The sequence below is a fragment of the Bubalus kerabau genome, chromosome 3, assembly GCF_029407905.1.
Source record: "Bubalus kerabau isolate K-KA32 ecotype Philippines breed swamp buffalo chromosome 3, PCC_UOA_SB_1v2, whole genome shotgun sequence".
NCBI lineage: Eukaryota > Metazoa > Chordata > Mammalia > Artiodactyla > Bovidae > Bubalus > Bubalus kerabau.
Window position 1 is genome coordinate 32,005,977 of NC_073626.1, and position 21,800 is coordinate 32,027,776.

At 45.6% G+C, this 21,800-nt stretch overlaps 1 protein-coding gene across 12 annotated transcripts in view; it reads left to right on the forward strand.

Moving 5' to 3' along the window:
- ADGRF5 (adhesion G protein-coupled receptor F5) overlaps positions 1 to 21,800 on the forward strand; it is a 134,457-nt gene that overhangs the window by 100,035 nt on the left and 12,622 nt on the right. For 4 of the 12 annotated variants that reach the window (XM_055571254.1, XM_055571250.1, XM_055571246.1 and 1 more), the window contains 6 exons: positions 644 to 823; positions 3,982 to 5,367; positions 6,803 to 6,844; positions 7,722 to 7,781; positions 8,618 to 8,702; positions 10,977 to 14,650. In XM_055571254.1, the coding sequence (XP_055427229.1) occupies positions 644 to 823; positions 3,982 to 5,367; positions 6,803 to 6,844; positions 7,722 to 7,781; positions 8,618 to 8,702; positions 10,977 to 11,113 (1,890 nt within the window). In that variant the 3' untranslated portion in view covers positions 11,114 to 14,650. The other 8 variants (XM_055571247.1, XM_055571252.1, XR_008711514.1 and 5 more) reach the window with 7 other exon arrangements.

Below are 21,800 nucleotides of genomic sequence, written 5' to 3' on the forward strand. Positions count from 1 at the left end.
AATGTGTGTTATGCCCTGGGACCAGCTGTGCACCTTCACCTTGGTTTCTGTTAGCTCAATGATAAAAGTCATGTTGGTGAAGTCATCCCCTCTAAATGTGCTCCTTTGAAGAATTTTTATATCAAGCTAATAGTTCTAATCTTTTCATAAAGAAACCAAAATAAAAAGTAAGATTCATGGACTTCCCTGGTGGTTCGGTGGTTAAGAATCCTCCTTCCAATGCAGGGGACGCAGGTTCAATCCCTGGTCGGGGGAACTAAGATCCCACATGCCACAAGGCAACTAAGCCCATACATTGCAACGAAGACCCAGCACAGCCGAAAAAAATAAATTAATTTTTTTTAAATAAGGTTCATCAATAGGAAAAAATATATTGGGCTTTATGCTTTTACAGGTCTGAGACTTCCTTTATCTTTACAAGTCATCTATAGTCCTAGAAGGGGCTAGCTGACCTCTCTTACCTAGAGTAGAAGTGAGTGCCATGCGGCGAGGACATATGTTTCATTTCATCAAAATAAATACTTTCACCTCTCATGCTTATGTTGCTGAAAATTCAAGGGTCCTCAAATATCATGAGTTACAATAAATGAGTTGCAATTTTTTTTTTTGTCTTGTCTGATTGTGTTGGCTTTTTTGTTCTTAGGCTTTGGTTAAGAGCCCCACCCAGGATGAGAAGCTCCCGTCCTACCTAGGGAATCTTTCCATTAGCACAAAGCAAGTGAAACTTGAAGTCGACTCATTTTCTGGGACCCTGGGAGCTATTATTAACATCCTGGACCTGTTCTCAACAGTTCCAACCCAAGTGAATTCAGAAATGATGATGGTGAGTTTGTTCATCTTACAGGAGTCTGGCTTCTCATTTCTTCATCCCTCAGCACTTGGGGTCAAGAAACATAACTTCTCTCCACTGCAAATTCTCTCTTTTCCTAAGCAGCACCTTGCCAGCTCTGGCTTTTAGCATGTGCGTGTATATCTTGGGATCTTAAGATGATTTTTTAAAGAATCTCATTAGTTTCTTAATTAAAAGAGAATGAATTCTTACCTGCTTTCTAAGGAAACTAGGAATGAAAGGTTTTCAGAATATGTACAAGGTGGGATTCTCAACAATCTCTCACCAAACGTGACCTTTGAAGCAATCGATGTTCTTTATTTTTTTTAACTGGAGTATAGTTGCTTTACACTGTTGTGTTCATTTCTGCTGTACAGCAGAGTAAAGCAGCTGTACATATACATATATCCTCTCTCTTTTTGGATTTCCTTCGCACTTCAGTTGGGGCTTCCCTTGTGGCTCAGCTGGGAAAGAATCCACCTGCAATTTGGGAGACCTGGGTTCGATCCCTGGGTTGGGAAGATGCCCTGGAGAAGGGAAAGGCTGCCCACTCCAGTATTCTGGCCTGGAGAATTCCATAGGCTATATAGTCCATGGGGTCACAAAGAGTCAGACACGACTGAGTGACTTTCACTTTCACTTTCCCCACTTCTGTTACCACAGAGCACTGAGTAGGGTTCCCTGGGCTGTACGATAGGTCTAATTAGCCATCTATTTTACATGTAATAATGTACGTATGTCAATCTCAATCTCCCAATTCATCCCATTCCCCTTTTACCCCTTGGTATCCATATGTTTGTTCTCTGTTTCTGCTTTGAAAATAAGATTATCTATACCATTTTTCTGTATTCCACATATATGCATTAATGTACAATATTTGTTTTTCTCTTTCTGACTTACTTCACTTTGTGTGATAGTCTCTGAGTCCCATCCACATCTCTTCAAATGACACAATTACCTTCCTTTTTATGGCTGAGTAATATTCTATTGTATATATATACTACATCTTTATCCGTTCCTCTGTTGATGGACATTTAGGTTGCTTCCATGTCTTGGCTATTGTAAATAGTGTTGCAATTAACATTGAGGTGTATTTATCTTTTTGAATGATGGTTTTGTCTGGGTATATGCCCAGGAGTGGAATTGCTGGATCAAATGATAGTTCTATTCTTAGTGTTTGAAGGAACCTCCATACTATTTTCCATTCTGTCTATATCAATCTACATTCCCACCAACAATGTAATTTTTTCCAGCAACCAGTGTTCTAAGAGGAAAGAATTCACCCACCAGAGTTCAAATGAAGATACTTTAGCGAAGGGATACTTACAGAGGTAAAACTAGGAATTTTTTAAAAAGTGTGAGGCAACCAGAGACCAGAAACATTTAGAAACCTTTACTACCTTGAGGATTAACAGGGAAAAGGGGGAAATAGTGCACCCATAACCTTGGAGGAGGGATCACTGAGCAGGAGCTGTAGTACTGGAAGGACGTAACTATACCAAAGATATGCTGACAGTAGAAATGAGGATGCAGGAAAAACAGATCTCAGCTTCTTTCTTCTCTCATCATCCCACCTCCTGCTGATGTTTCTCACTGGACAAACCCAACCAGAGGCAACCGGCAAGCAGCCTGGGTTACAAGAGTCCAAGGAGCTTATACAGATCTCTGAGGGCTGTTCTAACAAATTGCCATAAACTGGGTGGCTTACAATGACAGAAACTTCCTCTCTCACACTCCTTGAGGCTAGAAGTCTGAAATCAAGGTGTCTGGGGACCATGTTTCCTCTGAAGGCTCTAGGGAAGAATCTTTGATCACCTCTTCTAGCTTCTAGTGAGCTTTCCTGGTGGCTCAGATGGTAAAAAAAATCAGCCTGCCAATGCAGGAGACCCAGGTGCAATCCCTGGGTCAGGAAGATCCCTGGAGAAGGGAATGACTACCCACTGCAGTATTCTTGTCTGGAGAATCCCATGGAGAGAGGAGCGGGCAGGCGACAGTCCGTGGGGCTGTACAGAGTCAGGCAAGTCTGAATGACTCTCACGTTCACTTCCCAGCTTCTAGTAGCTCCAGGCATTCTTGACTTGTGGCTGCCTCATTCCAACCTCCAACTTTGTCCTCACATGACTCATTTTCTTCATTTAGCTCCTCCTCTTCTGTCTCTTTTAAGGATCCTTGTCACTGGATTTAGGGCCTAGCCAAGTAATCCAGGATGATTTTTCTCTCAAGATCCTTAATAACATCTACCAAGACCCTTTCTCCAAATCAAGTCACATTCACAGAGTTTGGGAATTAAGACAAGTCATTTTGGGGCCACCGTTCAACTAACTCCAGGGCTCATCATTTCAGAGAATAGAACCAGGTGAAGAAGGGCAGAGAGAAGCTACTTCTCTCTATGGAGATAAGCCACAAATGACAATTCCCAGTGTATGGGAGAGAGAATCAAAATGTCGAGCAAAAAAGAAAGGTGCCTTTAACAACACTCACGTGTCTTATTTGATACTCAGCATTTGAGAGGGTCTTCCAAGACTCCCTCACCCTTGCTGGTGAAATACCACCCACCCAAAAAGCCTTTACTGGCTTGAGATTTAAAATAAAATAAAACACAAAGCAATTAATAAATATCTCTGCCAGCCTGCTGAGTCGACCTTAGTGAGTTTTAAGGGTGGTTCTCACGTCACAACTGCTAAACATTTCACAAAGTCTTAAAGTTGGGGGGTCCATCCTCTGCTAATTTTTCCCGTAAGAAGGTGGATCATTGTCCCCTCAGCCTGTGATGTTGCACTTTCCCCTTCTCTTTTCTTTTTCCCTGTACCCACTTAGAGCTTCCCAGGTGGCTCAGTGGTAAAGAATCCACCTGCCAGTGCAGGAGACACTGGAGACTTGGTTTCCATTCCTAGGTCAGAAAGATCCTCTGGAGGAGGAAATGGCAATCCACTCCAGTTCTCGTGTCTGGGAAATCCCATGGACAGAGGAGCCTGGTGGCCTTCAGTCCATGGGGTTGCAAAAGAGTCTGACATGACTTAGCAAATTAGCATGCACGCCTGCATGTACCCACTTAACCAGTTTCCAAGGAGATGTTCTTTTTCTTTCTCTCTCTCTCTCTTTTATGATTGAAAACATTCAGTTGGTTTGATCCCATGCCTTGTCAATTACAGCACGTCCTCTCCACGGTCAATATCATCCTTGGCAAGTCTGCCTTGAATACCTGGAAGACGTCACAGCAGCAAAAAACCAATTATAGCTCACAGCTGTTGGATTCAGTGGAAAGATTTTCCCGAGTTTTACGGGCAGAAGACAGCACCATCTCCCAACCTAACGTGCAGATGAAAAGCATGGTCATAAAACCTGGCCACCCCCAATCGTACAGGCAGAGCTTTGTTTTCTTAGACTCTGACCTCTGGGGCAACGTGACCATCAATGGATGCCAGCTGGAACACCTGCAGCCAGATTCATTTGTCGTCACCGTGGCTTTCCCAACTCTCAAAACCATCCTAGACAGGGATGTTCCGGGACAGAACTTTGCCAACAGCTTGGTGATGACCACCACCGTCAGCCGCAGCATAACCACGCCATTCAGAATTCTGATGACTTTCAAAAACAACCACCATTCGGGCAGGATACCGCAGTGTGTCTTCTGGAACTTCGACCTCGCCAACCACACCGGGGGGTGGGACAGCAGTGGGTGCTATGTGAAAGAGGTGACCGAGGACAGCGTGTCCTGCAGCTGTGAACACCTCACCTCCTTCTCCATCCTCATGTCCCCCGACTCCCCAGACCCCGATTCTCTCCTGAAAATCCTGCTGGATATCATTTCCTACATCGGGCTGTGCTTTTCCATCTTGAGCTTAGCAGCCTGCCTCGTCGTGGAGGCCGTGGTGTGGAAATCGGTGACCAAGAACCGGACCTCCTCCATGCGCCACATCTGCATTGTCAATATCACCGCTTCCCTGCTGGTGGCCGATGTCTGGTTCATCGTGGCCGCCGCCATCCACGACCATCACTTCCCGCTCAACGAGACAGCCTGTGTGGCCGCCACCTTCTTCGTCCACTTCTTCTACCTCAGCGTCTTCTTCTGGATGCTGACCCTGGGCCTCATGCTCTTCTACCGCCTGGTTTTCATCCTGCACGACACGAGCAAGTCCATTCAGAAGATGATCGCCTTTTCTCTGGGGTACGGCTGCCCTCTGGTCATCTCCATCATCACAGTGGGGGCCACCCAGCCCCGGGAGGTCTACACGAGGAAGAACGCCTGCTGGCTCAACTGGGAGGACACCAAAGCCCTGCTGGCCTTCGTCATCCCGGCCCTGATCATCGTGGTGGTGAACATGACCATCACAGTCGTGGTCATCACCAAGATCCTGAGGCCTTCCATTGGGGACAAGCCGAGCAAGCAGGAGAAGAGCAGCCTGTTCCAGGTCGCCAAGAGCATTGGGGTCCTCACGCCGCTCTTGGGGCTCACCTGGGGTTTTGGGCTGGCCACCGTGTTCCAGGGGAGCAACGCTGTGTTCCACATTGTGTTCACCCTCCTCAATGCCTTCCAGGTATGCTCTGCAGGGCAGCGCTCTCAGCCAGGATCTGCAATGGTAGAAACACAAACAAGGGGAGGAATGAGGAAGGGTTTGAGTTCAGAGGCAGCCCTGGCCCTAAAGAACAGTAATGGCAAGAACTCAGTGCAAGAGAAAAGGCACGTTCCTCTGCTCCCATGGAACCTCACACCTCTTATCACCTGCATTATAGTTTAGTTGCATATGTGCCTCCTGCTAAGTGCCTTGATGATGCACATGGGAGGAAAGTCCCTCCCCTACACTGGATTCTGCTATTTATCCAATGTTATCTTGATGCCATCTATTATATCCTAAACGCAAATACCACCGTTAAACCAAACAGCCTCTCCAGTTAATTTTCACAAGCATTAAATGCGCTCTGCCTTGGTGAGGTGGAGGCACCTCTCTTACTTATCAGTACATCCCTAGTTCAAGCAAAGACCTTGGAACAGGCTAGAAGTTGGGTAACCTCAACAAATGAAGTGAATGCTTGGTACCACATAGTAGGTTCTCAGGTAACATTTGCTGAAGGCTGAAAGAATTCTGCTCCATTCATTATATGAATGGGCTTCCTTGGTAGCTTAGATGGTAAGTCTGCCTGCATTGCAGCAGACCTGGGTTTGATCCCTGGGTCAGGAAGATCCCCTGAAGAAGGAAATGGCAACCCACTCCAGTATTCTTGCGGGGACAATCCCATGGGCAGAGGAGCCTGGCAGGCTACAGTTCATGGGGTCGCAAAGAGTTGGACAAGACTGAGCAACTTCACTTTCATTATACGAAAATGTAAAAGACATTCCCTTTGCTCTCCAGCAGTGCAAAACTAATTATAATACAAGTCACATTGTTGGGAGGGCTTTAACAAGCCTTTGGAGCACAAGGAGGGGATGCTTGATTGTGATTTGACCAATAGATGAATGGTAACCCTAGGCTCCCATGCGCTGGTGAGTAGGCAGGGCATCTGGAGGTCATGCTGAGACATCACCCTAGATGCTCATGCCAAGACCACGCAAATTCTGCTACTCCAAACTCTAAGGCTCACGTCTAATGATGTCTTGACTAGGAGGTACTGATTATTCTACCTCATGCCCTATGTTCCCATTACAACTATGAGGGCTACTGTAGACATAAGAGGCATGTTTAATAACATAACCAGCAGGACCTCCAGCTTATAATTGGGTGGAAATAGGGAAATTGAAAATATCCTTATAACATTATAACATTGAAGGTCCCTTGGTGTGAACCTGCTACATCATTGTCATCTACTTGACCATAAATTGCTACATCATTGTCATCTACTTGACCGTAAATGCAGCTGTAGCAAGAAGGAGCTTACAAATCCTATGCTATGTGAACAATACTTCCTATTTTGCTAGACAAGAATATGATTAGTAAATAATATGATTAAAATGCACTTCTTTCTAATTTTTTTCAGGGATTATTCATTTTACTCTTTGGATGCCTCTGGGATCAGAAGGTAAGAACCATGACAGTCATGCTCCTAGAAAAGTCTAACGAACCATGACATATTAGGTTGACAATGGCCTCTTTTTTTTTAACCTTTTCATTTTATATTGGAATAGAGCTGATTAACAATGTTGTGATAGTTTCAGGTGAACAGTGAAGGGACTCAGCCCTACATATGCATGTATCCATTCTCCCCCAAACTCCCCTCCCATCCAGGCTGCTACATAACATTGAGCAGAGTTCCCTGTGCTATAGAGTAGGACCTTGCCGGTTCTTCATTTTAAACACAGCAGTGTATACATGTTGATCCCAAACTTCCTAACTATCCCTTCCCCCCACTCTCCCCTCCTAACAACCGTAAGTTCTTTCTTTAAATCTGTGAGTCTGTTTCTGTTTTGTGAATAAGTTCATTTGATCATTTCTTTGTAGATTCCACATGTGAGAGATGGCACACAGTATTTCTCCTTCTCTGACTTACTTCACTCAGTATGACCATCTCTAGGTCCATTCACGTTGCTTCAAATGGCATTATTTCATTATCTTTAATGGCTGAGTAATATTCCATTGTATATATGTGCCACATCTTCTTTATCCATTCCACTATCGATGGACATTTACATTGCTTCCATGTCTTGGCTGTTGTAAACAGTGCTACGGTGAACACTGGTGTGCATGCATCCTTTTGGACCGTATTGCTCTCTGGGTATATGCCCAGGAGGGGGATTGCAGGGTCACATGGTAGCTCTGTTCTTAGTTTTTTAAGGGACCTCCACACTGGTCCCCACAGTGGCTATTACCAATGTACATTCCCACCAACAGTACAGAAGGCTTCCTTTCTCTCCAAACCCTTCTCAGCATTTGACAGCAGCTTCTCTTAAACTCTGCAGGTGCAGGAAGCCTTGCTGAATAAGTATTCACGGTCAAAATGGTCTTCACAGCACTCAAAGGTAAATAGTTTCTTTGTAGAGACTCTGAAAAACCCCTCTCTCTCCACTACCAATTGTAGTGTAGTGTAATAATTACAGATTATTCCACCATCTTTGCTTTGTACCTGATTCTGCCTTTTAATCAAAACCATGGCAATGAACTAGCATTTAGATGCTGTCCCCACATCTTAAAATAGAGGTTATAGGGGCCAATAGCACAGAGAGTATCAACTGGAAGTTAAGACCAAATTTCAATGAGAAGCAATCTTCTGGGGAAACTCAAGGCCATTTATGAGCCTTGAGAACACAATTTGAAGAATAATGATGAATTTTGTGTAGTTCTTCTTGGAAAATAACTACTTGTTTTCACATGTCAGAAGATGATAAACCTTATCAAACAGTAAAATACGTATTTGGAAGTCAATTGCCTAATACCTATGACGAGATTCCGGTGTTTCGAAAGGTGGCTTTCCTGCTTAAATTGAAAGTGGTATTCACTCAGTCATGTCCAGCTCTTTGGCACCCAAGAACTTAAGCCCACCAGGCCCCTCTGTCCATGGAATTCTCCAGGCAAGAACACTGGAGGGGGTTGTCATTCCTTTCTCCAGGGGATCTTTCTGATCCAGGGATTGAAGCCAGGCCTCCTGCATTGCAGGGAGATTCTTAATGGTCACCAGTAGGCTTTCCCGCTTAATTTGTCTGAAATAGAAATTCAGGTTTCATCCAGGCCCTCTCCTTAGGTGAGATGAGAAGATGCAGGCAGTGACCACGAGAGGGCAGCAAACAAATCATCTTACAGATTCAAACAGGACCTTGGACTAACATGTTTACTTTGTAATTCTTTTTTTCTTCTCTAGTCAACATCCATAGGTTCATCTACACCTGTATTTTCTATGAGTTCTCCAATATCAAGAAGATTTAACAATTTGTTTGGTAAAACAGGTACGTAGCGTCCTCTAGATGTTTCCTGGGTTGACCTAAACATATTTGCCCTGGGGGGAAATCTCACCCCTCGTGTCCAACTTTCCACTTCATAACATTGACCCACAGTGGCCTTACTTGGGGCAGAGGTTAAATACTTGCTTATATTTTCCCAAACTACCAGGAGGTTGGTACAGAGGGCAACTGCCTTCAGCCTGCAGAGAACTCTACATCAAAACCATATCCACCATAAAAATGGGAACTGTATGTTAATTGCTATCCTGATCAAACACAAACTCCTATTCATGTTATATAAGAGTAGGTAGGTCATAGTTCTGGGTTATGGTACAGTGAAGAAAATAATTAGAGGATCCTACCATAGCATCCCACGCTGTGAGTTTCATTTCTTTTTTTTTTTTTTTCTTTTTTTGGAGTGTTCTTGTTTTACACATGGGCATTTTTAAAACCTTGCATACGTATGAGGGATCACCCGAATTAGCTATTCTATTAGGGATATGTGCAGTGAACATTTTCTCCCTTTAGACATAAGATGAAGGATGTGAATGACTTTGGGCCGTGGGCCTCAGCTGTTCTGGCAAGCTGAAACTCCTGTCCCATGTCACCCCAACTCCTCACCTCCTGCCAGGGAAAACAGGCACTAGAATTCCTTCCAGCTCCTCCAAACTGAACAGATCTCACAAACGAAGAAATGTATGAAATGTGTCGAAAGCCTTCCAGACCATGGCTCTCTGGATAAGAGTGAATTTGGGGAATGCCTATTACTTATTAAAGCTCAGGAGAACTTGGCATTTGGGGCTTCAGCTTGATGTTTTACTCATGAAACTGGAGGACCTTCGCTTTTTGTTGGATCTGTTGTGAAATCATCCGAGATCCAGGGTATGTTAGAACATTTCCCCTCGGCGGGCATTGCCCCTGGATCGTGTTTGTGCGTGCTAAGTCGCTTCACTGTGTCCAACTCTTTGGGACCGCATGGACTGTAGCTCACCAGGCTCCTCTGTCCATGGGATTCTCCAGGCAAGAATCCTGGGGTGGGCTGCCATTTCCTCCCGCAGGGGATCTTCCTGACCCAGGGATCAAACCCGCATCTCTTGCGTCTCCTGCGCTGGCAGGCAGGCTCTTTGTCATCAGTACCACCTGGGAAGCCCCGGATGGTGTTTAGCATTTGCATTAAAGTGAGAACGGTGAAAACTCTATGAAATGATTCCACAGAATCTGAGTTACACATTATGTAAGGCCAGTGAAGTGTGTTCCCTGTTTCTGAACCCATCAGATCAAGAGCTGGGGCCCAGATCCCGAGGTCCTAGGGCCCGAGTCTCCGGGCCGCTGCCACTCAGCCTTTCAGGGTCATTCATGCTGATCCAAGGGGGCCTATTCGAGGGCTCCATAATCACTATAACTTTGGTTTATGTTGTCAGCAGCCCCAAGGGCTCCCCCAGGCAATGATGGAAACCCTGTTAGCCGTGGCAGTCCGCCCATCTGATGGTAGGGTGGGCACCGTGTCACTTCCCCTGCCCAACACACAGCCCCTACCGTTCGCCTGCTCTGTCCTCCCCCCCGCCCCACGCTGGCATCAGTCTGTGCCGTTGCTCCTGGGCCGTTCTCCCTGCTACCCCTGTTGTTATCCCCTGACTCCTGCTGCTTTCCTGGTCCTGCCTCTTCTTCCCCTGCAATTTCCTCTTTTTTTTGACTTTCCTCCCTTTCCCCGGCTCAGACCCCTCCTGAGAGCTTCCCCAAGTCACACCAACCCAAGGGGACCAGGGATGTTCCTCCATATGAATGTCCCCCAGGCCGTTGCATGAGGCAGCATGCAGAGGGCTGCCCGTGTCAAGATCTCCCTGTCCTCTGTAGAAATCTGGCTGCTGGTGTGATGTGAAGTAGTTAGTGCTTGTCTTATCGGCTGCCACGCATGCTTGAGAACAGCTTGGTTTGTTCTCCAGGACTTCTGGGTCTGGGGAGGAGGGCAGGCATGGGTTCGTTTCCAGGCATGGCTTAGCTGGCTCCTGGAGTAGAGTGCCCCCTGGGCGAGCAGCAGAGATTCACACCCCAGTGATCATGAAGCGGTGACCTTCAGCTGAGCTGCTGTTGTGTTTTTCAGGAACATACAATGTTTCCACCCCGGAAACAACCAGTTCATCCCTGGAAAACACATCCAGTGCTTATTCATTGCTCAACTAAGGACAGGAAAATCCAGCCCATGGGACCTCTTGGGAAACAGTGGATGTGCTCTGCAAAAGAGATCCTTTCCAAGCCATGGGTAACATGTTTTTTCCGCAGGCCTCTGGGAGCAGTTGCTGAAGAGACTTTTTTTTATGAGGGAAGAGGCTTTCTTTTGTAAAGACAGACCAAAGGAAATTGTTGCATTTATGTTGCTGCCCCACCCCTGTCTCTTGTGGGATACCAAATGTGTATAGTATTTAATTGAAACTCAAGCCAACTTCTCTGTCTATATTGTAAAATAGAATTTCAGAGACATTTTTCCTTTTCACACCCTGGGCCCAAAGATAAGCTTTGATTAAAATAATAAGTAAAAGGCCAGGACTTAGGAAACTCTTCAGTGAATTCTAGGAAGGAAGAATGGAAGAGAGGAAGAAACAAAGAAAAGAGGGATGGAGGAAACTACAAGGAAAAAATATAGAGAATAACGGAAGGACGACATGTTAAGATTTCTGTGTTAATGACCCAATACTTTTACTGCAACACTGAAAAATGACTCCAAAATGAAAACTGAAAATTAGCCATGGAGAAAGTTCAATATTTTCCTGGTGTTTTCTTAGCTAAGAGAGATCAAAAAAGGAAAAAAGAAAAAAAAGGCAATGAAAAAATAGGGAGGAAATTATATCATCAAGATGCTTTTAAGTGAATGATGATATTTACAAGAATTTCACAGAAGACATGACTCTCCTGATGCTAAACACATACATACGTGTTACTGTGTGTTAAGGTTGGAGCTAAGAGGAATGAATGGACAGAGGAAGTGTGATTAGATGATTAGATCCCAGCTGACCACCTGCTGATTACATTTTTATTATTAATAGTTTAGTAGAACAGCCTTAGGTTTTGGTTTGTTCCACTTTTTATAAGCAAAAATATATATATTTGTCTATCCATTCATTTCCAAATGTGATATATTGCACTGAAAACAGACCCTCCCAACTGTCATGAATTATATTTAACAGCTTTAACCAGGTACTTTTCTGTGCATGCTAGAAAAGTTTGAATGATCTTACAGCGTTGTATATTATTATTTTTGTAGTTACTATGGATTGAGAGGCCCTGGATATGCTGTATAGGTCTCTCTGTGTTAATTCTTTCAGTTCCTAAGTTCCCAGGCCAATATACATTCAGAGTTTTCTACTGTCTAATTGGTATTTATTCTAACTACTTAGAAATCTTCTGGGAAAAGCTCTCCAGCTGGCTAGTCTGTGCTCCTAATGACACTTTGCCTTGATGAACAGATGGTGCAGATTGTTTGTGAACTATGCGGCTGTGTGTGTTTCACCTGTGTGTGTGTGTGTGTGTGTGTGTGCATTTCATAAAAATATAATATAAATATTTATTAAAATCACATCCATAGCAAAGTTTACCATGTGCTGTAGCTACAGCAACCAAATATTCCAAATCACAGTCTGATCCTGGGGCCATAATGAAGTAGAATAAAAAATGTGGGACTTCTCTGAAAATATGGGCAGTGTGGTCTTCATAAGAATGAATCTAACAGGTCCAACCATCAGGAAGAAAGGACCAGAGAGGCTGAGATTCAATTACCATTTATTCGCTGAGATTTGAAAGAGTTTTAATAGTTTTACTGTTTAAAATCACTTCCTTTTATTTTTAATTAAATTCTACCTCTGTCTCTCTTTTCTTTATGAGAAGGGAGAGATCAGACAGACAGAAATCACAATCACGTTTCAAGGAAATGAACTCTTTTTTCCCCCGTTTTCCTACATACTCACAAGTGACGTATATACCTATGCCCACATTTGCCAGCAAATTGTCACATCATTATCCCAACTGAAGAGTTCATTATTTAAAATCCCTGAAGGAAATGATTATAAAGCTCAAAATTCTCCAGGGGATGATCAACTTTGGGCAGAAGTTGGTACTGAGAAGACAGAGCCAGAGGTTAGGCTGGGTGATCAACTGAATTCGATTTAGACATCAGGAAAAGAATGGCTTTACTGATTTGGTTTCTGGGGTTCTGTCCATGAAAACTGAGACAGGGTTAGGCAGTATTGATGTGATCAGCCAGGGAAAGCATTGCATTCAGAAGGCTGTGGTTCTCCTGTTCGAAATCACAGAACTATAAGAAACACTGACCTTCCACCCACTTCTTAGGGATCCTCTGGGAATTGTTGTCCTGAACTTTGTAATGACAGGAACCTCCTGTGGGGCTCCCCAGGATGGGGATCTGGTTCTTTGCCAACATTCATTAATGGAGGCATGTTCCCTCACCCCCAGTGCACACACACACATGTGCACACGCATGCACACACACACACTCAAGGTGTGCCTGTACCTCCCCCCTTTCAAGTCAGAATGCTGGATCCACATTCCAGAAAAGCTGTACAAACAAAACATTGGAGAAGTACAGTACATGCTGGTTTTCTGCTCAACTCAAAGAGGCATAGTTCAGTCACTGCTCTTTGCCAAGAATACCCTGAAATAAGCAACAGAATTCAACATTGTAAAAAAGAGTGATCTATGAACCTGTTAATTACAGCAGGAGCCATGCTTGGCCCTGGGGTCACTGGTTTTCAATCAGCAATGATTTCAGGGCTCTGGGCAGCAGATTTCTGAGGGAAGGAAGAACGGGAACTCTGGTGTTGGCACAAAGTGAGATGTGGTGCCTACTTCACCTGGCAAGTGCCCACTACTTTCCCACGTCCCTGAAATCTCTCAGTGTATAAAGCTGGTTCCACCGGGCAAAACCTTCTTGCATTAAGGGACCTTCTGGTAAGTCAGTGTCTTGCAATGAAGTCTGTACTGATACTTCAGAGGGTGTGAGGTCAGAGCATCCACCACTGAGCAGTGGATACAAACTACAGAGGTAGTCTCAGCCCAGAATAACATTCTGAGTCCAGTGCAAGGCATCCTCTCCTGGATGAGTCATACATCTGCCACCCTCCCGTCCGAGTCATACTGTTTACTTGGAGAAAGAGGTAAATACAAGTCCGTGGGGATTTCAGGATCTAGGTTGCTAAGGCCAGAAATTAAGAAACACCGTGGGAAGACATAGCCCTTTGTGGTTTGTGTAGGGAACTTCACAGAGGTTGAAAGACTAAAAAAAAAAGTTTTGTGGGGATGAGAAAGATTATAGCAACCAGCAAGCACAGAGGTGGCAGAAGACATTATTCTGAGTCACAAGTCACAACCATTTTAGAAGACAAAGGAAACAAGTAAGGTCATAGAAGTGGCCTGTAGGAAGAACACATTTTATTTGTGGCAGGCGAAGGTGCTGTCGAATGGGGTTCTACATCCCCTAGAGAAAGTCAGTGACTCGGGCCAGCAGAAGTCTGATTCCCCAAGTGTCCAAAATAAAGGAGGGGCTTTGTATTTTTTGAACACCCATGAAAAGAGTGACTCATCACTTCAGAGGTATTAGCTTTGAAGTGCAGAGAAGGCAATGGCACCCCACTCCAGTACTCTTGCCTGGAAAATCCCATGGACTGAAGAGCCTCGTAGGCTGCAGTCTATGGGGTCGTGAAGAGTCGGACATGACTGAGCGACTTCACTTTCACTTCTCACTTTCATGCATTGGAGAAGGAAATGGCAACCCACTTCAGTGTTCTTGCCTGGAGAATCCCAGGGACAGGGGAGCCTGGTGGGCTGCCGTCTATGGGGTCGCACAGAGTCGGACACGACTTAAGTGACTTAGCAGCAACAGTAGCAGCAGCTTTGAAGTGAGATGCTATAGGTTTCTAAAGTTATGACTTGGGATTTTCAATCATGTCTTAATAGCATTCCAGCATACAGCTCTGTTCATGGAGTTCTTGACTCAGTGGACATGAATCTGAGCAAACTCTGGGAGATAGTGAAGGACAGGGAAGCCTGGCATTCCGCAGTCCATGGGATCACAGAGTCGGACATGACTTAGCGACTCAACAACAACATATAGTTCTATGTCTTTCCCCTGATTATAATAATAAAATATCTAAAAAGATGGTGTGAAGCTTTTTTTTAATATAAATTGTCTCCACTTTTGCAATAGGCTACTGCCGCTGTTTCAGGCTTCTCCACGTCCACCAGAATTTAACTCCTTCTTCTCCAGCAAATGGTCACTTCTCTTCTCCAGGCGTGGGGATGTGGGTGGGGGTGTCTGAAGCTCACAAGCTGAGGGATAACATCTTTCCTCACACAATTCACATTCCCACTCAGCATATGGAGCCCAGAAACTTAAGAGGCTTTAAACAGGAGGTAAAGTTTTCAGTACCTGACTGTCGGAGAATCCAAAAAAAAAAAAAGTCTGTTATGACATTTGGATGTGGCTTGGTTGGCATTTTCATGGACAGCTGAAAACAGAGCCCTGTGACTTCTGTTAGCAATAGATATTTCTGCAACAGGTCCTGTATTTCCCATATTAGTTTTATATGGCTGTGTGACATACTACCACAAAGTAAGAGGTTGAAAACCATATCCGGTAGTTATCACACAGTTGCTGGGCATGGTTAACGCCACCTTTGGCTCAAAGTTTTACCACACTGAACTCAAGCTGTCAGCTAGGGCTGCAGTCTCATCTGAAAGCTAGGATCCTCCTCCAAGCTCAGCAGTTGCTTGGCAGATTTCTCCTCTTCAATTACAGCACTGAGGTCATCTTAGTTCCTGGAGGTGTCTTACCATCCCCTGCACTATGGTCTTCTCCCAGCAGGGCAGTTGGCTTCTTCAAAGTCAACAGAAGAGCTTCTGTGGCCACTTGGAATCTCTGGTACTTCTTCAGTCTCTGATCTCCAGACACACTTTTAAAGGACTCATCTGATTAGGTCAGGCCCACCTGGGATATTCTCCCTTGAGATGAACTCAAAGCCAGATGATTAGGGACCTTAATTACACCGGCAAGGTCCCTTCATCTTTTCCCTGTAATGTAATCTACTCATGGGAGTGATATCTCATCAGAGACACAGGTCCTGCTCACAGTCCAGGGGAGAAGATGACACAAGTTTTATCTTCAGATTATTTTTTAAAAAGAAGTTAAGGACCCCACACTGCTCTGTAGAATCTGTATGAGGTCTGAGCTGTAGACATGGTGACCTGCAAACTCTCCTTTATCCTTAGGAGTAATCACTCTGAGAAGGGTCTCTCTGGATAGTATCAGTAATACGGCTTGCGTGCTGCAAATATGTCCACCCTATTCTGTCTGCTGAATACGCAAATACAACCAAAGTCACCTTTCCCAAAGGCATGGCTTCCAGGTGTGTGGAAAATTCAGGGAAAGGGTGTCATGTGGGAAAGCTTGATTTGTCCAGATGAAAAGAGGCTCACAGCTCTGCAGCTGACAACCTTCCCCACACTGTGTGTGTCTGGTGTGGCAGGTTGAGTGAGCCCAGGAGCTAATATACCACTGACGTTTAGGCCAACAGGGCAGAGATCTGAACACACAGGTGCTGGCCTGTCCTCTAAGCTTTTGTTCATCTGACCTCTCACTCCTTAAAAACCAAACCAAAATGCTTCTGCAATGCTGGGCTCGTCGCCTTCAATTCCCTCACCACCAGTGAAGTACTGTCACCTGCAGGTCATATTTGGGACTGCAAACATTTTCATACCTTAAGAGACCTGTGTGTGTGTGTGTGTGTGCGCGCGTGTGCGTGTATGTGTGTCTGTCTGATAGTTGCTTAGTCGTGTCCGACTCTTTGCAGCCCCATAGACCGCAGCCCACCAGGCCCCTCTGTCTATGGGATTCTCCAGGCAAGAACACTGGAGTAGGTTGCCATTTCCTTCTCCAAAAGGAACTATAGAAAGAAAGAAACTGAAGTCACTCAGTCATGTCCGACTCTGCAACCCCATGAACTGGATGTAGCCTACCAGGCTCCCCCATCCATGGAATTTTCCAGGCAAGAGTACTGGAGAAGAGAGTCACGGAGGGACTGAATTCGCAATGCTGGGGTCCCAGATTCCATCTCTGGTCAGGGAACTAGATCCCATGTGTTGCAACAGAGTTTGCATGCTGCAACTAAGACCCAGCACAAGCAAGTAAACAGATAAATATTCTGAAAAAAGATCCATCGATCTCTCATGGGGTAAGCTGCCATCACATGACTACATGGGTCACAGGACTTTGGAATTTTCTGGTCGTTTGCCCTGATGTCTTTTTTTACTTTGTTTGTGTGTGTGTGTGTGTGTGTGTGAATATTTTTATTTATTTATTTTTGGCTGTGCTACATGGCAGGTAGGATCTTAGTTCCCCAGCAAGGGATGGAACCTGTGCCCTCTGCAGTGGATGCTTGGAGCCATAACCACTGGACCATAGGAAAGTCCCTGTCCTGATGTTTTTCTTTGTAAAATAATGTATACATCATTCAGAAAGGAAGGCATTTAGTTTTGTATTTTGAAGACTTCCTCCCCAACCCTGACTTTATGACGTTTATACTTTATTCATATAAATAGGAAGAAAAGCATGCTTCCTAGAATCCTTTATGTGACAAGGAACACATTTTGAACTATCGAGGAACGCGGGGAGGGCAGAATGGTCTGGTTGGACTATAAGGTGAGTCAAGTGTATTTTTTTTTAATTGGCTGAACCTCACAGCATGTGGGAACTTAGTTCCCCAACCAGGAATCAAACCTGAGCCCCCTGCATTGGAAGCACAGAGTTTTAACCACTGGGTCACCAGGGAAGTCCCACGTGTATTTTAAATTTTGTAGGAGCCACTTTACAAAAAGTCAGGAGGTAAAATTGCAGTAATATATATATTGCTGAATTGCAGTAATATATTTGATTTAACCCAACAGATCCCAAATCTTGGCATTTCAGGGTGTAATTTGTGCAAAGTTCTTAATTAGCTATTTTATATTCCTTCTTGTTTTAACATCAAGTGTTCACAACCTAGTGTGTGCTTTACACCACAGGTGCCCAGCAGATTTCCAGTGCTAAGGACCCACATGTATCTAGAAGCTGCTGCACCGGGGAGCACAGCTTAGAGCATAAATCAGGGACAGCTTCCGCTGTTCTGTTTCCTTTCTCTGTAGGAACACCAGGGTAGGAAAATGAATTTAAAACAGGCCTTGCCACATCATTCAGGCCGGTCTCTGCAGAGATGCTACACATATGGGAGCTGGAGGGACCAGAAATCCATAAGACTCCAAATATTGGGGGTGGCCATGAAGTTCGTAGGTGTTCGTATTCATTTACATTCATTCGTAACAGCGGATGGAAAAACCCGAATGAAATTTTGGGCCACCCCCAACACTACTCTTCCATACGACTCCTGCCCCTCCAAGCTGGCTTGAAAGCCACCCTCTTATACCCTGTCCTTGGAGATCGCTGACAAGCATGGGGTATCAGCCCTGAAAAATGGCAGCTTCATGTCTTTCCCAGGAAGAAGTAAGGGCCCGAAGATCTCCATCGCCTTCTTTGTTGAAGGGAAAGCTTGAGGTCTCATTGGCGGGATGTAGCAGAAAGCACATGGCTCCTGGAACAGAAGACACCTTTCCTCATTCTTCTGGACACTTCACTAAAGCTCTCTGGCCCTTGGCTTACCCATCTGAAAAATGGGAATCATTTTAATTACCTCTCAAGTCTATTCTTAAGCCCCCAAAGCATAGTTTACAGGAATATGTTTTGGAAATGTCAAGTATCATGCAAATAAAAGATCATTTTCAGGACTTTCTTGGTGGCCCAGAGGTTAAGAATCCGCCTGCCAATGCAGGGGACACAGGTTTGAGCCCTGGTCTGGGAAGATTCTGCATGCTGCGGGGCAACTAAGCCCATGCACCACAACTACTGAGCCTGGCTCTAGAGCTCGTGAGCTGCAGCTACTAAAGCCCGTGTGACCTCGGGCCTGAGCTCCACAGCGAGAGAAGCCACCACAATGAGAAACCCGCGCACGACAATGAAGAAGGGCCCCTGCTCGCCACAAATAGAGAGAGCCTGTGCAAAGCAGCAAAGATCCAGCACAGCCAGAAATAAATAAATAGAATAAAAATAACTTGCTTAAAGCAGAAGATCATTTCCAGTATCACTTTGAAAGGCAGGGAGAGGCTGACCACAGGGGAACTTTGAGGAGGGCACAGTAAACTCTAGTGACCCTAGTGAGAATCCAGGGGAGTTCTAAGCCTGGGTGTCAAGGGTCATCAGGAGAGACACAGGGGTCATCAGGATGGGTAGGGTACTCTTCATCAGATGCCTGTGGGGACATGAGGGAACACGCAACAAATGACTGACTTTGAAGATTTCCTACAAGGAAATCATCCTACAGGTGACAAGATGACTTTTCTCACAAGGACCCAAAGCACACAGGCAGGTTGGCAATCTTTGGGCAATGTTGCTCCAAGACATGCCTTTACATTGGTCTTCTGTGCTTCCCACAGGGGTCCAGTCTGTCTTCCTGGAGTCCTAGGCATGACCCTGCCCCAGGCCCACACAGCCCAGTGGGCATATACCGGACCCCTGTCACCCACCAGTGTAGGGAGAGCCATCAGAGGCCCAGACCAGCCCCAGGTGCCTTCAGAACCCTCCTGCAGGTGGGGACCTCTAGAGATAGACTTCCAGCCGTGACTACCTCAGGGCCCTTTGAGCTCAGGTTGGAGGGCCTGTCCCAGGGGATGAAAGCCCGGGGAAGCAGGAAAGCCTATGAAGCCATGATGAGTGGGTTCCCAGGGGAGGCCTGCTTTGAATTCGGCCTCCCCAGCATCAGATGGACCCCAGGTGTCCTTCTCCCAGGAGCAACAGCATCACTCACAGGCCACCTGTCCCTCTGGGGGCTCATTGCAAATCATCCTTTATCTCCGCCAGTGTCAAGCAGTGGCCAAGAGCAGAGAACAGACTTGCCCCCTGGCCTGACACAGCCCCCTGTCTCTCTGTTCCCATCCCGGGTCCTGAAGGAAGTGGGGTGGGGATGAAGCCCCTGATTGTTCCCATTTACCAACCTCACCACCCCATCTTTCCTTATGTCCTGGTGGACAGATGTTGAAGTTTATCCTCTTACACGCTCTCGAGAGGAAACAATTTTCATGACTCTACAATTAAGTGAATATGGAGCAGACAGGGGAAAAAAAAGAAGAAGGATGGGCACAATTACTGAAGCCAGCCCTGTGCCAGACTCTTATTATTTATCTCCAAATACTAGTTTCCATGTGGTGTGGGTTTGATCTAGATACAAGCATCTTGTCTATTTTTAAAATAATTATCTAGACATCTATTCTTTCCTTTTCACCTGAAAACTTTGAGGTGACGAACTGAAAGGTCATGAGTGTTCCCCCTGCACGAATGGGCCAACTTTGGGGATTACTCCAGCCCGTTCTCATCCCAAGGTTTTTATTTTTTCATGCAGAGCCAAGTCCCAAACGAAGTATGCTGATGACTATTAGAAACTACACAGCAAATTCAGAAGTCCAGGAAAAAAGCAAACAAAAAACAACAAGAAAAAAAAAAAAAAAACCCACCAGGCTCTTTCCTCATCATGAAAAGAAACAGGAACTGATTGGGCAAGTCCTGAGCAGATGGCTGCCACCTCCCACTTCCCATGTTCCAAGGTTGACTTAGGACCCTGCCTTTTTGGGAGCCACTTTTGATGGGTATCATCCCGGGTCCTCCATCCTGCCAAACAGCCCACCCCGACCCCCTACCTCACCAAATGCAAGAGGAGTTTGATTTTGATTAATCGAGGAAATTCGTACATCCCTTTACTGCTTTTCTGGAACTGTGAGTGTTTCCCATGCCCAGAGGCGCTCAGTTCACAGCCGTCCTGGTCAGGGCAATTCTGATGGACGGCGGGTTGGGCTGATGAGTGACAGTTGTCCTCCACGCTGGGGCTTCTCCCACAACAGGCCGCCGGCTTTCCCTGAGGCTTGATCGCCACCTGCTGGCTATTAGAGGAAGCGCCTCCTCTGAGCCCCTTGGCAGGACCTCGAAGGTGTGCAGCTTACTCTTGGCAGAGGGGTGAGAGCCCAGAGGGCGGGGGGCAGAGGACAAGTAACTTGGGACGTATGAAAAGAATGACAGAAACCAGGCACGAAGAATGACTGTCGATGCCCTCCTCCTCACACGTTCATATTATCATCCTCGCCAGGAGAAAAAGAAATGATGCAGAAAGGGATGTCAGAGTATAGGCACGCAGTCGCACTGGGTGTGATGGGTTTGCAGGCAGGTGTGCATTTCTGAGAGATACTAGCCGGGATCACTCCCTCCTTCTGTCTTTTATCCTGCTTCATGGACAGAATCTTATTTATGGATCTAAAAGCAAAGTAAAAGCAGCCCCAGAAATCACCTGGTCCCCTCATTTCAGACAGGAGTGTAGAAGGCAACTTGAGGAAGTAAAACCACTGCCTTCCACGCTTCTAGGGACCTTCCCACTTTCCCCTCTACACGCCTTCTAGAGAATGAACCAGGACAGTCTTATTCCGCCCCCCCTCTTTTTTTTCATTCACCCACAGAAACCTACTGCTGGGCTGGGCTTTCGTTTTCAGTCTGTTGAATCTGCAGCTGTCCCAGGGCTAGTGACACATCAGCCAGCAGCCACGCCAGCTGGTAAGGTTTTAGTCCAGTCTCTGGGACACACAATGAAGAGGGGGCCGCTGACTCTGCAGCCAAAGTGTGATCCAAGAAGATTCAGAAGTAAACAGTACAGCTGCCGAAAGGGCCGGCCCTTGGGGCAGGGGGACAAGCTGACCTGGCCTTGCATGAGAGGCAGATGACTTCTGACTGCAGAGGACTGTCATATGCCTGGGGTATTACTCATAGCCCTCAGGATAGCTCTTCTCCCTTGTGTGGGACATCCCTTTAACAAACAAAATCACAAGGAGAGATGAGGCTTAACACAGACCAACCTCCAGGACAGGGACACAGCAAATGACAGGAAATGTACCCTCCATGGAAATCAGCTGATAACTCTCTATGTTAACCAACATTTATTGAGTTCTTGCTATTTATTTGGTGCTGTCCTAGAA